The sequence below is a fragment of the Amblyomma mixtum genome, chromosome 1 (genome assembly GCF_055824585.1).
Source record: "Amblyomma mixtum isolate Tamu chromosome 1, ASM5582458v1, whole genome shotgun sequence".
Classification (NCBI taxonomy): domain Eukaryota; kingdom Metazoa; phylum Arthropoda; class Arachnida; order Ixodida; family Ixodidae; genus Amblyomma; species Amblyomma mixtum.
The window spans coordinates 267,799,121-267,815,671 of record NC_143012.1 but is presented as its reverse complement, the minus strand read 5'-3'; the positions used below and the strand labels follow the sequence as shown (position 1 = coordinate 267,815,671).

The following is a 16,551-nucleotide window of genomic DNA, read 5'->3' as shown; positions in this document are numbered from 1 at the left end:
AGAAAATAACAATGAAATATGAACAAAGCATGAAACACTAACCTATTAAAAGAATGACCGCACTTGAATGGACACTATAATGATGTATTATGAGAATTATGGAGTGGGAAGCAATGTGAAAATAATCCTGAAAACTTTTTCCAGACGATATATTGTTTTTAGATGAAATACAAGAGGCGGTGGAATGTTCAAACGCATTTGGGATATAATACTGACTTGTATATTCGCCATTTCATATGGAGCACCGATGAATGTTGCAACGGTATTTGTCTTAACTCTCGTACAGGAATATACAGAACAGTAATTGACGGGGCCAAAAGTGATTTCAAACTTGTTTTGATTGTCAAAGTGTTGAATTCTAGGAACATCGGCATTTTAATGATCCGATACCGCTATCAGTTGACATAAAAAGGAAATATTCCTGCAGAGTGAACGCAGAAGTTAATTCATAATGCGTTTCTAACAAAATGCGCAGGGGCCATATACAGTGATGCCATATCTAAGCACACCGCACGCTAAAACATGTGTAACACATGTGCGAACAGAAAAATGCATAAACTGTCTGGTACAATATAGTACACATGACTTAGCGCGAAGTTTTTGGCATACAAAAGCAAGTTGAGGACTACAAGAACTATCACTGTCGAAAAGCAAAAAAATGAAGATGTTCTGAACATGTTTAATATCTACCTGGTTTACAGTTGCATTGAGAGCATGCAGAAGTATATAAAAAAGTATTAGTAAGCTAAATACTTTTTCACGAGTTTTTAAGGCGTGCAGCTGTTTCATGTGTTAAACTCTTTAAATTTAGATCTAAACTAGGTAGTAGCCTTAATCGCGGCACTCTGCAGTGAAGTACCTACGGCTGTATATTTCCTTGCGCGCAAAAAGATAACAGCGTCGCTAGCACACTGAAACATTGAAATGGGTGCAGTGTTACCAAGTTCATCAACAAAATACGTTACATAAAAAAGATCGTTCATCCTTGCGGAACACCAGTTCTATTACCGAAAAATAACTAGGAACCTTGAATTTGATACATATCGGCGCGTATCCTGTCAAAAGTTTCACAAGTAAGTCCGAACATTAACCGCGGAATCTCAGCGTTCAATATTTACTAATAAAAAGAAAAGTCAAAATTTTCATAAGCCTTGCTTGTCGGGTAAGGAAAAATGAGCATGTCATCTAGTTGCTGTCAGATGCTAAGTTCACAATGTCGAAGAATTTTTCATGAAGAACTGTTGTAGCTTTTCTTGGTGCCTGATGCCTCTGACTACAAAGGTAGCACATTAGCAGTTTTCTTATAGCCGGTGTTATATCACTAGAGATTGCACCGTTTGGTACACTTAATAAGACGCTTTTAAAAAACTCAAAATTTCTTCATAAATCTTAAACTGTAATGCCATCATGACTAAGGGATTTCTTCGTTTTTCGTTTTAAAACAAAAATAACCAACCGTGCGATTAATGGGAAATTAATGAGAAGATTCCAAATGATGTGACAAAGAGAACAGAGGAAAACAAAAACAGCAAGCCACTCTTCGCAGTCATATACTACTATTGCTGCTAACGCAGCATGTAATCCACCAGCACAGAGTAATTTTGGCCGAGCCGTATTGATGTAAAAGGCAACGTTCAGTTCGCTTGCAGTTCGCCTTCACTACTCGTGACCTCCCTTATTGCTACGTCTTTGCTGCGTCGACGTCCTTGCGGAGCAAGTATCAGAGGAGCCACTTGACGAATAGCACTTCGCAAAGGCCAAGGTCGTATGTGCCCTTCAAGTAGCAGACTTCCCATTCTGCAGACGTCGTCACCAAACAGTAGAGAATAATGTCCAGGAGAAGATTCATGAACCAGTGCGAGGCGTGGAGCATAGGAAAAAAAGGAAATAAACCCAAGAGCGATGTTGTTTGACCTAAACAGTTCGTAGTGCTCTCGTGATACTTTTCTTTTGCCGAGCTTGATCTGATGTTATTAATTGCCTTTGCGAACACAGCTGAAGAAGCTCGTAGGTTGCGATGCGATTCGTATGTACACGACCCTTGCTGCCATTTATTTATCATATTTGCAGCCAAAACAATTCTTCACAGAATCGTTTGTGTCGTGGAATTTCTGAAATAAAATAACAGTGAGTCAAGGTACATCTATAAAACGCGAGGCATGAATGCGCATGCAAAGGCAGATATCAGAGGTCGCAATCTGGTTAACGTTAACAATTGCTGCAAAGAAATCACAAAGTAATCTGCGGGTGGTAACATGTCTGGACTCAGAGCACGAAAGCTCTAACGTGAACAGAAGAACATGAGCGCCTCTCTGTAGCTTCATGGAAACCTTAACGCCAGGCATAATCTGCCACGAACGGCCGAAAGAAAGATGCAACGCAATGCCAATGCGTGTGGCACTCGTGTAGAAAATCGCTCTGATGTCATGAGCCCTGACGGCCGTGGGCCAGGAGAAAGCAAGCAGGGAAAACTGCTGTCTAGCGCTATACTGGCATTTAAGGTTGGTCTAAATGCTAGCATTTGACGTGCAGTCGTTGCCAGGCAGCGGGATTTGTTTCACATCTGTTTAGGGAACCCCTACGACACCCACAAAGACCAAAATGTGTCGGAAGGTAAGGACAAGGGTTCTCACAACAATACAAAGATTTGGAGCTTAATTAAAGGCATAAGTGGTCCACTATACAGCTAAGGAACAAACCCCGTTGCCTAGTTAATTTTGAAAGAAAACGGTACATGGCTCAGTGTTGCGTGAACATTATTTGTAGCCGTAACCTGATTTGGCAACAGTTTGTCGTGGTTTACTTTAAAGGTGCGGTAACTGTCTTACTTTTCGGTAGATACCTCCACCACGCCGTGAAGGGAGGGAGGAAGGTGGAAATGAAAGAAGAAAAAGAGGAAGTTGGGCAGTACTGGTGGGCTCCGGAATAATTTCGCGGACCTGGGGATCTTTAATGTGCAGTGACATTGCACAGCACACGGGTGCCTTCTGTGTTTCGCCTCCATCAAAGCCTCTCCGTCGCTGAGATTGGTTTCGAACCCGGGAGCTACGGCTTTGTAGCCGAGTGCTCTAACCACTGAGCCAACGCAGCGGGTGGCAGCAGACTAATAAACGAGTGGCGTGGAACCCTCACATCGGAGAGCGGGAATGGTATGCTGCTAGCCGGTCAGCACGACAGCACGGGTCTGCACGAGCCGCTCGCTCGAGCGCCGGGCCAGTGCTAGAGTTTTTTTTTCTTCGTGATATTTCACGTTGCACCCGCAACACATTGTTTCCTCTCGCCAGCACTCAACCCCCGTTGAGAGTTCCATGGTTCCTTCACAGCAGGGCGAGGGAACAAATGGCGTGGAACCCTCAACGGGTCCTGATTGCTGGTTAAACAGTGAGGGCACCCGAGACTGCGGCAGCTCGCGAGCGCTCATAGTGAGCGCAGTTGCTCGCAGCTGGCTTCGCCATGGGCCCGACGTGAAAATGCTAAGTGCTTAAAGTAGGCTTAGATGCCCCGACCTTGGTGTTTTGGCCTCCTTTTTTTTTTCCTTTTGAGTGCGAAAATAAAATTAAATATTAAGAGAGCTGACATTCAAGAATGCCCATATTCAGGCTGCTTGCGGTGCGCTAGAGCTCAGTAATTACAAACTTGAAACCTTTCGCCCGTGTGCAGCGGCTTGGTCAAATTGAATAAAAAATTGTTAATGAAGAAATGGAATACTAATTCAGTCACACTGCGATTGCCAAAAGTACTCCGTTCATTTTGCTCGCATAAAACGCGCCATTATGTTAACACTTACGCAGAGCTACGGCTGCCGTGTATAAGGACATCTTTCTTTTTTCTTGCTTTTTGAATGCGAGAAATATAGATGGGCTATAATTTACTTTATTCTTTGTGTACCGCTCTGCACGAAGAAAAAAAAATCTGCAAGTCATACGAATGAATCCAAGGCAATGTTATTCGTTTGTACACCCTTACCGTCTAAGCTCATTTTGTGTTTGTGATAGCTCCGCATTCTGGGCCTTGAAGAGGAACTTGTGAATGCCCAGCATATATTGTTCCCAGTAGAGGTGCCAGTCTATCGCCAGGATGTCCATGTTGAACAACTGCAGTAGCACAGGGGCATCGGAGGAGTTCTTTTAATCACGTATATAAGCAAAAAAAATACAGTGACAGTATACAATGTTAATAAGGTGGACTGGTGAGCTAGTTAGTTCATGATCGTATAATTGAGCTGCAGAAAGTGAAGAAGGACGTTGAAGTTGATATCTCAGTTACATTTATTGAAAACAGGACTCATTAATTTAGGCTATGTTACTAGGGCACTTAATGCAGGCGAATGTAAGCTCAAGTTAAGCCGCTGCAGTCTACAAAGACCTTTGGAGACCGCATAGAGGTCCGGGTGTGGTGTATTCCTCCATGGTTTCCTGCGCTGACCGCACGAAGGTCAGCATGCGCAGACTCCTCGAGCTGGTCATTCAGACAAACTCGTAGTGGCTTGCCCATTTTGTGAGCTGTCTCCTTGCTTCACATGTCGCCACTTTTTGCTCTCAGTGAATGGTAGTCAGAGCTCGTAGTTTTCTTATTTTTCGCCGCAACGTTTTCTAATCATTTCGCGTTATACTCTCTAGTGCTTTTTTCTGATGTCGTATGGGCTGCGACTGAGCGCTGTACAAGTCCCGTTTGTGCTGCAGTCGTCTCCTTGACATCATGTTTTGAGTAACGCACCTGTTTATCGGAAGATGAGATGTCGTTCATCAGTCTCTTTACATTCTCCGATTGGAAGAGCCAGCTATGGGTCGTGTAGAACTCTGCCATGTCTGCGCTTTTTCGAATCTTTTTGTACAGGGATACAAACCTGGAAAGTAGGACGCCACCATAAGTTGTCAACACTTCTCCTCGAAGTTTTGGGCGGTATTTTAATTATTGTCAACACTTCTAGCACATGACTCTTTCACTGCCCTTCCTGTGGAGTTGTTTCGGGAAGCATAATAATAATACTGAGGATGCGCCTGCATGGACGTTTGGTTATGCAGAGGCGTTAGCTTGTGCTCAAGGTCATCGTCCGCATTCTGTTGTAAAAGAGCCCATTTTCCCATCGTTTCATTCAACGCTTGAACTACAATAGTAAATTCAAGCAGAAAATACTTGATGATCCGTCACATAGTTGTAGAAGCGGACAAGTAAAAAAGGGGACGAATAATTTTCTAAAATATTGTGCGAATGAAATATTCTTACAAACGATCGTAAAATCTACGTCTAGAGGTTATTTAAATCTAACCTTGCCTGCTGTCCAGTGCACAGAACGCCCAGATCCGCAAAAAACGCTGGCAAGTAGCCCAGAAAGAAGAGGACGATGTGATGCAGCAGTGGTCTGGTGTTGAGCACAGTCTGGGGGAACGACCTCGCGTTCGGTAGTGGGTATTTGCTAGCAACCCTCAGTATTTCTTCTATGACTTCTCCCCATGTAAGTCGTTGAAAAGTGCTGGTAGTGCAGTTGTACACCTTCAAGTTACTGGGCCTGCGCAAAGACAGATTTTTCTTCCCATTAAACCCAGAAGGTAAAGTTGAGACTGTTTACAAAGTCTGAGCTCAAGTTTAGGATGGGTACAGTGGTAATGCCTCGATTATGCATATAGTTTGGCTAATAGGCATCACATTCCCTTTTATTACTCTATCATTGCTGTCAGATAAATTTTAAGGAAACGTAAATCTCGGGCAACTGACGGTGTGTTCATAATAAGTGACACATGTAGATGACAGTTGCAGCGGGACGCCATTTGCCCAGTTCGTTATCGTCAATTTAAAACCTGACGCCTCTTGAATATGAAATTCGGATAGCTATTACCGGTAGGGTGATCGAATTCTTCACACATGAGGATGCAGTTTCATAAGTTTTTTGCCAGCGCCTGTGCACCAAGACTCTAATTTGAAATGCTTCGCGTATTGTGGAACACAAAACAGGAAGGGGAAAAACGCAAGTGACATGCAGAGAAAGTAAAGCTGCTCACTACTGGTTAAACTATTTCCTTTCGAAAAATCTAGTCTGCAGACAACCTATTTGCTCTGACATCGTGCGTAGAAACAATCCTGCAGTTCTCCACTACTCCTTTGTTGAGGGACACATTGTTATGTTCTCTAGGCACACGAACAAGTAGTTTAATCGTTACCCTGTTATTGCAGTCTGCCAAGCAATGCTTATCAGCATGTTTGCTACAACGTCCACTGGCATCAGGTCAATTAAGCAGCACTTCGTGACCATTATAGATGGCATCAGGCGTAAACCTGCCTGGAAACGTTTGCAGAAAAAAAAGCATCATTTGTCACTTCACATATCGCAGCATTCACTGCAACATAAACTCAGTACCCATTTTCATGCTCAGACGCAACAGTTTGAAAATAGCAGATAGTTAGGGGGGCGATCGGTACTTACGTACACCATGAAGCCGGTGCAACCATTATAATTGTCTATCCAACCCTTGAAAGATGAAAAAATAATGATTTTCATGTCAACCAGCGTATCATACCACAACCATGTTTTGTTGAAAAGAACTTGCCAACATTATTGCCGAAGGATGCGTACTGTTTTGATCTAAGTTAATGAATACAGACGTGATTACGGAAAAAAAAATTTTAGCTAAAGATTTGCAGGTTCCTACATATTTTTGACGAAATTCGACTACAGTGCAAAAATATGTCTAGGTCTCACCGGAAAGGGCTCTTTCCATGAGGCTGTAACGATGGCAGGCCGGACTATGGCCACCGGAAGCGTTCCTCGCTCGTCCTGCAGCAGTGATTCAGTCACGGCCTTGGCCAGGCTGTAGTTGTTCGGCTGACCAACAAAGAATTCACTGATGGCATCCGCCGTCTTCTCATCTACACACCTGTGTGCAAAAGAAAGTGCTGAGCTTCTGTTCTTCATACTTAAATCCTTCAATAGAGCCTTTTGATAGTCGATCAGAGCAGGTCTCAAGGTTTTCAGTACTTTAAAGGTGCAGTGAAGAGGAATCTGAACTCGTCTTTTTGCCTCGGGAACTCAATCCACACGTTCCGAGCATTCTTAGAAACTGCGATTTATTGCCCTGTGTGGCCGATTTCCCTAATTAAATCGAATTAATGTCCGGCTCCCGCCTTTTTTTTTTAATTCTCCCCGTACGGTGGGCGGAGTCGACCAACGCGTGGAGTGCCTTTCACCCAGTCCCGTGGCTGCTGGCCGCTCTGCCATCGGCGGAGTAATATGCAGTAATCCGTAGTATCAAATAGACCGCGCGTATTTTTATTTCCACGGGCTTATTTTGCGGCTATATTATCTGCGAATGAAACTATTTATTCCCGGAACCCTAAAAAACAAAATAAAGCGAAAGCAAAGCCTCCACGGAGCTGACTGAAAGGCACTCCACGCGTTGGTCGACTCCACCCACCGAACTGGGAGAATTCAAAAAATAAAGGCGGGGACATCATCATCATCATTGTTCGAAACAGGGTACGTACGCGAAGGGCATAGCAGGGTCTACGGAGCCTCTCCCAGGACTGCACCCCCTGAACAAACCGGTCGCCAGGTCGGGGGGAGCCTGTATCCATATACGGTGGGTATCCGACGGTGGGTTTCGAACCTGCCACCTCCCGCAGCCGAGGCGGGCGACCAAACCACTAGGCCACGGCTGCGGTAAGGCCACGGCTGCGGCGGGGGTCGGACGTTAATTAGATTTAATTCGGGAAGTCGGCCACACAGGGCAATAAGTCGAAGTTTCTAAGAGTGCTCGGAACGTGTAGATCGAGTTCCCACGGCAAAAAGACGAGTTCAGACTCCTCTTCACTGCACCTTTAACAAGTGGTATGAATTTTTGATCTGAAATAATTTTTCGGCAGAACAAGCTAGCTAAACCAGTGCTGATTGATTCCCTAGAAATGTAAGGTGGCAGTTACGTGTATGCGTCCTTACCGGGTAGCTTCGATAAGTTTTTGCGCATCCACGGGCGAGGGGTACACCATCTCGTCCACTTCTTTCTTGCCCCAGTTGGAGAATGCTGTTGATAGATGGACAAGGGCCTAGGGGAAAACAGGTGGAGTGAATAAAATTCATGGGACGAATAAGCACCGTAAGGGTGCATTGATAGGTTATGTCGCATGTTAGGTTTATTCAAGTCACCGGCTGTCGCTAACAACCGTCGCTAGTTTATTCAGACTAAATTTGCTGGTTGGTCTGATCAAGTAAAAGGACGAACCGGTCAAAACCTGCCGGTCTAGATCGAAATAATAAAGTACATCGTATGCATTCCTCCTCTCAGTGCGGTTAACAAGAAGGAAGGCTGATAAGCTGCTAAAATTTGAGTGCGGTTATTCTCAGATGGCTGTCATCGGCCGTAAATTGGTTCGACAGTGCGAAATATCAGTGGTTACTTGTGCCTGATAATAAGCGCTGACGTCGACTTCTACGGATAGGGCAAAGAATGGTGGTGGTAATGGTTTATTTTTTAAAAATAAAAAATAAAAAAGTGAAGTAAAAGGGTGTTGCCGGTCGCGGCAATTGCTATCTAATATCTTAAGCACCCGAGCTGCAGCCGGCGGAAATGAAAGAGAAAGGGAGAGGATAGTGAGGAGAAGTCGCCGTGTTACTTTTTTCGCCTTGAACACTGTGATGAGCTTCTTTAAGTAAAAAGCAAGTTCGAATGCTCAACACTCTGATAGTGAAGCTTGGGCGGAAGGCAACGGGAAAAAGCAAAGATAATTTGAGAGCTTTTATCGAATGTGAAATGTTTAAGGCAAATTTGCGCGAAGACAGCGACTGCAGTCTGCTTGTAACGGTCGAATGACGCCCAGTAGTGTCGTTGAAGTTAGGGTAGCAGATTTTACTACATTTCCGACGAACTACTGAGGACTCATATGACTGCGGTATTTTTCTTTGACTCGCTTTAACCGCATCATACCGACTGAAATGACCCGGCTATGCGGAGCTTATACAAAAATACGCTCTCAGACGTCACCCGAAAAATGCACAGCATCCTCGTCCTCCTCCCCTTCACTCTTCTCTTCCTTTCCTTGCGCAAGAAAGCTACCCTTCGTTTAAATTTCGCTCTCTGTGTACACGAATGCGCTTTATAAGAGTAAGCTGTCCTCCAGCGCACTCCCTTTTATAAAAGAGATTGCGCTAGAGGAAAACTTACTCCCTTTCTATTTCTTTTTGTTTAGAGAGCAGTAAAGGGGCTTATGTTTCTGCACCTATACTATTCTCGTGAGGTACACCTGCAACACATTCGTGGTATTCTAGAGTTACATTAATTCTGCCCCCTGTGGTTTATCTTCGAAGTTCCTGAAGAAAACAATTCAGAAATGTGACTGTAATTACATTTGATCAGGAATGTAAACAGTGCATCTAAAAAGCCGTAATTGGTGTATATATATATATATATATATATAGCGAAGTATACGCTTCGTTAAAGGAAACATATTTATTCAACTCGACGTTTCGATCGGCAGACCGATCTTCTTCAGGAAGAAGATCGGTCTTCCGATCGAAACGTCGAGTTGAATAAATGTTTCCTAGCAGTCTAGTACTTCACGCTTTCGCAACCTATATATATATATATATATATATATAGCACAATAAGGTAAACGGACTTGGTTGCTAGTTTAAAATAAGATGCGAAATTGAGAAACGCTTCGTGTATTGGGAGTCGACGTTTCGGACAGAGCTTGTCCTTTTTCAAGACTGAAGTTACATGGCTGTACATATGAAGACCCTTTAAGAAGAGAAGCAAGAACCATGTAACTTCAGTCTTGAAAAAGGACAGGCTCTGTCCGAAACGTCGACTCCCAATAAACGAAGCGTTTCTCAATTTCGCATCTTATATATATATATATATATATATATATATATATATATATATATATATATATATATATATATATATATATATAGCAGACAAGGGAGGGGGATTGAGGGGCTCGGTATATATATATGAGAGAAGCCGACAGCCACAGAAACGAACACAGGGAATTTTTTTATTTGTTTTATTATTTTATTATTTGGGGGAGCTGTGGTTCATGGCTTCTGCCGCGGTTTCACTCACATTTCCCGCGAAATACTTAATAAACTGACCCTGAACTCCTTTTCAGCGTAAAAAAAGTAAGGTCATCCAACGCCTATAGTATGCCACTCTTTGAATTCCGTAAAGATGCACACATGTCCAACATTCTCGAACAAACATTTTGAAAATTGGAAAACAGTAAGACAATGTTACGCAAATATTGAAGGTATTGGTCCATTCTTGTGATATGTAGAAAACTAATTTTTTCCTTTAAAGCGTTTCCATCGATCGCATCGAATAGTTAAGGCTGCCATAGAAAACTAATGGGGAACGCTTTTGACTACAGCGAAAACTTTAATAGAATAAAAAGTTACAAGAGTGCCGTCAGGATCTATAGATAGAATGATTGTTATAGTGAAATCTTACATTATATGCAAAACTCATGTTCATAAATGGTTTCTCACTCGAAAATGCTTTTGTCCAGAATTGGTGGGTATTAAAGACGCCACCTTATATCTTGGGGTGGTGTCCTTGTGAGTGCTCGTTAAAGTGCAATGTGCGCAACCATGGAAATGGAGGGACACCAGCTAGACGACGTGAACGAAGTCGTACTAGCACCGGCTGGTCGACTATCCAAATTTCACCCGCACAGAATCTGCGCAGCACTGCAGGAAAATAACCAAAATGCGGTAAAGTGCGTTACATTCTTCTGCTGCGTAAAACATTCGAGGCAAAATCTTCAAAGAACAAGCAGCTGCGTTCTTCTTGCGAAATCAAACACTGTTGCGGTGCTTGCGGAGAGCGATAGTCTTCTACACCAAATGGAAAACTACTCACGCAAAGCTTTGGCATTTTTTTACAAAGGTCTAGGACAGCCAGAGTTCCCAGTACATTGACGTCAACGACCCGTCTGCAACAGGAACAGAAAATTCTCAGACATATCAAGACTTTTTCGGTAACAATTGTATTTGAGATAACGAGTACAAAGTCGTCCAAACGCAATCTATTATGTAACAGTGAAAGGCGGTCTATTTGGTGGTTCCAACACGAATGCATGTTTTGTGGTCTGTCCTGTTTGTTTCCTTCTTACGTCCCTCCTTTCGTTTGCGGGGTTCGATTCCGCAGTCTATTGAAATAGAAATAAACAAAGAACATCTAGATTGTTTGCATAACATGAAACGAACATCTTTTGGAGAAGACTTCCATCTGATAACGTGCAGAACGCGTTCTTGTATTCGCAGTTTTCCCTTACACAGTGACATCACGAAAAAGCTTATGAGCGAGGTGCCACTATGAGCGAGGTGCCAAACATTTTATACATCAGATGTTTCTTGTTCTTATGAGGTACTCAAGAATATTAGTTTAAGTAAAGAAAGTAATCTTATAAACAAAGCTGAGGGTCATCAGATATAAAACGGTTTGGTTTGCAATGCTTCACACGGTGATCGAATTTTCGTACACTCACTTGAGAGAATCGGTAAACCGGACCGTGGCGCCAGAGTGGAAAACCACGGAAACTTCTTCCGTTAAGGCGGCCTGGTCCACATCGCTGAGCCCCAGGTTTGGAAGAGTCAGGTCCCCTGCCATTAGCCTGACTTTTTCAAGGGCGCCTGGCTGCTGTTTCTTGAGGCGGTCAAACACCTACGTAACAAAAACGAGGTAAAGTATTAAATATTTACGTATCACCACATTCGATGGGACGCGCTGTCAACATCAAATGTCGTTTCGCGTTTGCTCCGTTGGGATTTTCTGGGTCTCCCAAATAAGGCAACATTGAAAGATTGTGAAAACCGGTATAGAATGTCGGACAGGTTACATTGCAATGAGTGAGTTTTTAGAGAAGTGTGCCTTTGATAGGCTTTTGTTGCATCTTTAAAGGGCATTTAAAGAGTGACAACACTTCGACTATAAACCGAATATCAGCGCTTTTAAGTGCTTTCCATGAGCCGACAAGGGCTGTACTCGACCAACAGTAAGCAAATTGCTGTCTATCATTTAGAAATCTTCGGTACAATTCGCTGCGTGTTTGCAGGAGCCATGGAGGGAACTGGATTGGGAAGAGTTAGAGATAAGAAGCAACACATAATAGCTCAGTAATCTCCGATCCGGTCACGCCGATGTTTTTGTGAATAAATTAGATGAGATTAAGAAAACGGTGGCCACAACTGGTGAAGGACAGGGTTAATTGGAGAGACATGGGAGAGGCCTTTGCCCTGCAGTGGGCGTAGTCAGGCTGATGATGATGTGAAACATGATCGAGGATCTAGACCAACAAAGCACAACGGTGAGTCTGCAGAACATTATACAGAGAAGTAAGTAATGTTCAACAGTCTCGGAACTGTTTAAGATAGGTAGCGAGGTGCTGGAGGTTGTATGGGAATAGGGCAAGTAGTGACCGCAGATCTGGACCCCGAAAGTGAAATAATTATAAGAAGTGGAAGCACCACCTTAGGTATGTATTCTCACATCATAAATAGCAGTTTACCAGTATCACTCAAGAGGAAAGTTTAAAGCAGCTGTATCTTACCGGTACACATCTAAGCGGCAGAAACGTTAAGGCTAACAGTACGAGTCCGACTTTAATGGAGGACAACGATGCGAACTATGAAAAGGAAAATGATAGAGGAAGAAAAAGAGCGCAGTGGGCCAGAAAGAAAACGCAAATTAATGACATACTATTTGAAATCGAGAATGAGAAATGTACATGGACAGGGCATGTAATGGTCAGGTAAGATAAGTGATGGTAGTTAAGTGTAACGGACTCGATTACAAGTGTAGCCAAGTGTAGCAAGGGCAGCAGGAAGTTCGGTAGGTGATGAGATTAGGAACTTTGCGAGCATACGGTGGCCGCAGCTTGCACAGGACCAAGTTAGCGAGACAAACATGAGAGAGGCCTTTTTTTTTGGAGTGGGCGCAGTCAAGCGGATGATGATCCATTTCGAATATCTGCTACTTCATGCAGGAAAATAAGCGTCGTTGTTCTTACGAGATTTCGGTAATCTTCCTTGAAGTTTTTCAGCACAACTTAAATTAACCTATTGTACAAAGAAGCGATGATCTTTGCCTTGACAATTCTACGGTAGAGTAGTAACTGCTCGTTAGCCTCGATGACACCTTCGATGTGGCTCATATTGCCTCCGCCTACACAGGCGATAGCGCTTTGAAAGTAACGCCGCCCCTTCCTCCTGAACTCTGCTAAAGGCGGCGAGTTCTTCCAGTTTTAGGCTAGGTGGCAGGGCGCGTTCGGGGCTACGTGTGATCGCCTTAGAGCGGAGATCAATTACTGCTCGGCGCTGAGCAGGAAAGTCGATACTTAAAATCACGTCATTCGAGCACTGCACGTAGTAACACTACGTAGCTTGTCGGGTAGGTACCGTCGTTCGTTGTCTCGTCGACGAGATAAGATGGCCGCTAGCTGTATGGATGTCTAGGCTAACCTGTGTGCTTCTCACTTCAGCAGCGCAGGGAAGGCTGCACATATCACACGATACTCAATAGCCACTTCCAAGTAAGCGGTCTGTGTTAATGCGTCGAACGTCGGTCTGATGCTGGAGTCACGGTTTGGTTGGGTGATTTGAGTCGTGGAAGGGAAACATCGTGGCAGTACTGAGCTGCGGCGATCTGGCTTCGCAGGGCCTTCCTCTCACGGCATTTTGTCAGTACGTGGCGCGATGAAGCATCTTCGTAGTTAAGCTGAGAAGAAATCTTACTTACAAAGGTTTCTCTTTTCAGGTTCCCTACGGGGAACGCTGAATACAAAACGCTGAATAGAATTTCCCAACGCCTCTCCTTTGCTTATTTTGGGTCCTTGTAGGGCCATTCGGCAGAAAAGTTATGTACAGTCCTGGTCAAAATTCTTAAGGCCAAGCTGCAGCGAAATGAATGTTCCTAGAATTCTCGGTGTAGCGGGTCATACAGAACACATGTCTAGCAGGAAGTTTCTCTACCGCAAGAAGAAACCTCCTGCTAGCATTTCATGGTAATTCGGCCTTTACTAGTGCCGTAACGGCTCTTGTTATGCGGCTGAAGCGAAGAGCCTTCGGCCTTAAGACTTTTGACCAAGAAAGTGCATTTTAGCGTCTCGTCGGGGTTTTGAATACCAGATTGTAACAGGAGTTAACTCTTTCCTTGACGACGACGATGCTAAACGGTCCGTAGTAGTTTTTGTTTGGAAAAGTAGTTAGGGAAAAACGGTGGTTTTTAAGCCACGTTCGGGCTGCGCTATTCAGTTCGAAGACGTTGCGGAGATTTGTCTCGTTGTGCCAAGAGCTGAGCGCAGCCGTACGATTAAGGACGTGCCGCCATCTTTTTTACTTCTTCAGGAGGGGGCCACGGAAGGTTGACCGTTTTTGAGGTTAGCGAGACAAGAAATGCACACCAGGCTCCATCTTCGATGGCACATCAGGCCTGCGATTCAAGACCTCCACAAAATTCCACGGGTAACATGACGACAGACTGCGACAAATGCGTGGACAAAAGAAGGGCAGGCTCACGTAGCAACAAAAATCTTTGTTACTGAGCGCTACTACTCAACACCACTGACTACGCAAGTTTCAAAGATGTGAAACTTTTATCACAAGATGAAGAACCAGCTGGCCTCTGTTGTGGCATTGGTGGCAATCCAACTTTTTTTTTTATTTAACATATTTTTTTTTTTCGTTTTCATTAGACTTACACCATGCGCCAGAAATGAGGAGAACTGAGGAGGTGAACGAGGGGAATGCCGTAAATCGTCCAGACATTTTTGGGGGGCAGTGGTTAAAACGTAATTAAACTGGTAAAGGCATTTCGTTAAGCTTTCTTTTGCGGTGACGTCAATTTTGGTTTCACAGCAAGATCCGCATAAAATACCTCCTTCGGCGTAAATGGCGTCGTCTTTGCTCGTTGTAGTCAGTAACTCAGCGCTCGTCCTCGTCTACTCACTATCCGTTGTTTTCCTTTTTGCGCTGCTGTCATTATTTCTAACATTAACAATTGATTAACAGTTTGTATGCACAGTTTTAGACAGGCACCTGAAAATTCTTCCATACATATAACTGCATTATACAATGATACGTCCGTGAAAGCAAGCAGCGCTTGTTACAACTTTTTTTTTTTTTTTTTACCAGAGGAAGTGGTTTTGAACTAGCGTTATCGTAGTGGCCTGGAAAATATGTGGCTTAGAAATCTCTGAAAGAGAACACCGCCACATTGCTTTCAAGAAAACAAAGCTTGCATACAAAACTTACTGGGCAGTTGAGCATAGTTTCCATTCTGGCTTTCGGTTCTTCTCCACGCTTGCATCGCACCAAAACATAGACTCGTTTCACCCCGGGACAGGATCGCAGCAACTTTTCCAGCAGTACCTGGACCATGGCAGCACTGAATGAGACTATGCGCGTGGTTGTACGTGACTGAAATAATTTAAACCTTTATTTACTCGCAGATGATCAGCAACAAATTATATTGAATTGTAGGCATCCAGTCAATAGACAATAAACGATTGTTAACATTCGGTCACTAGAGTAAGCTATGTCATTATCATGAACAGGGAACAGCAGTGCACCTAGTATGCTTCTTCGGGGAACGGCAGATGCGATTGAAAGCGGTGTGAAATTTGCACCGTCCATCTACCTAAACTGATTTTGATTCTTAACGTACGAAACAATTCCAATTAGTAGGGATGGAGGTACGACTATTGAACACTGAATAATCTCCAGGGACACTCGCCAGTTTTAGCTAAACACCCTCACTCTATTTGCAAATGTCAGTTAAGACGTCAATGAAGCTTTTGGAAATATTGTGTGGAAACTGAATGTTTCGGTATAGTTAGTGTCACACGTTACTTCGCATACACTTCAGGAATCTGATGTCTACAGCTTGCATGCACACTGTGTCGACGTTTTTCAATCCGTGTTTCACGAGTGGCAGTACGGGAAAGCTGTTTCATGCCTTCAACTACAAAAAGTCTGCTGACCTTCCCAATGAAGCCTGTTGCTCCAGTGATGAACAAAACCCGGTCCTCGTAAAACTGAGCAACCTGGGATTCGCCACATTCTTCAGCAGCCGTAGCTGACGGAGGACTTTGCTGCTGCTCATCTTCCGTTGTCGCCATAGTGGCCTCTCTTCAACACTGTGCAGCACACACACAACCAATGACATATGAGAGAAATTCTTAGTAAAATATGTAAGACTTAATGAGGCCCAGAAAATTGGCAGGGTTCTAACGTTGTTAAACCGAGTAGATGCGCGAAAGCAGGCGTTCATTCTTCAATTGGACGGGACACTTCTGCTCCACCTTAAGCGTATGACGCAATCTCCTTTGTGGGTTAATTCCTATATATGAAAAATTTGTCACTCTCTACTTAACAATGATAGATGGCGGCGAGTTCTCATACTACTACCAGCGCAGTGGCGCAGAAATAGCCACCGTTAGAGATTGTGCGACCCATTTTGCTCAGCCCGAGCTACCTCTCGCGCAGCTGGCACGGCGCTCTTCCGAACTTACCCGAGCTTACCCGAGTAAATCGGGTAACTCGGGTAAGTTCACGAAGTA

The 16,551-nt window shown here is 43.8% G+C and overlaps 1 protein-coding gene across 1 annotated transcript; it reads right to left on the bottom strand.

Moving 5' to 3' along the window:
• Positions 1-1,720: 1,720 nt before the first annotated feature.
• Positions 1,721-16,110, bottom strand: LOC149371640 (fatty acyl-CoA reductase 1-like). Its single transcript, XM_089580860.1, has 12 exons — positions 15,973-16,110; positions 15,245-15,361; positions 11,482-11,657; positions 10,854-10,926; positions 7,931-8,037; positions 6,698-6,872; positions 6,422-6,466; positions 6,159-6,277; positions 5,270-5,509; positions 4,717-4,846; positions 3,969-4,094; positions 1,721-1,873 (listed from the first exon to the last, which is right to left on the bottom strand). The coding sequence occupies exons 1-12, from the start codon at positions 16,108-16,110 to the stop codon at positions 1,721-1,723; spliced, it is 1,599 nt and encodes a 532-aa protein (XP_089436986.1).
• Positions 16,111-16,551: the final 441 nt, after the last annotated feature.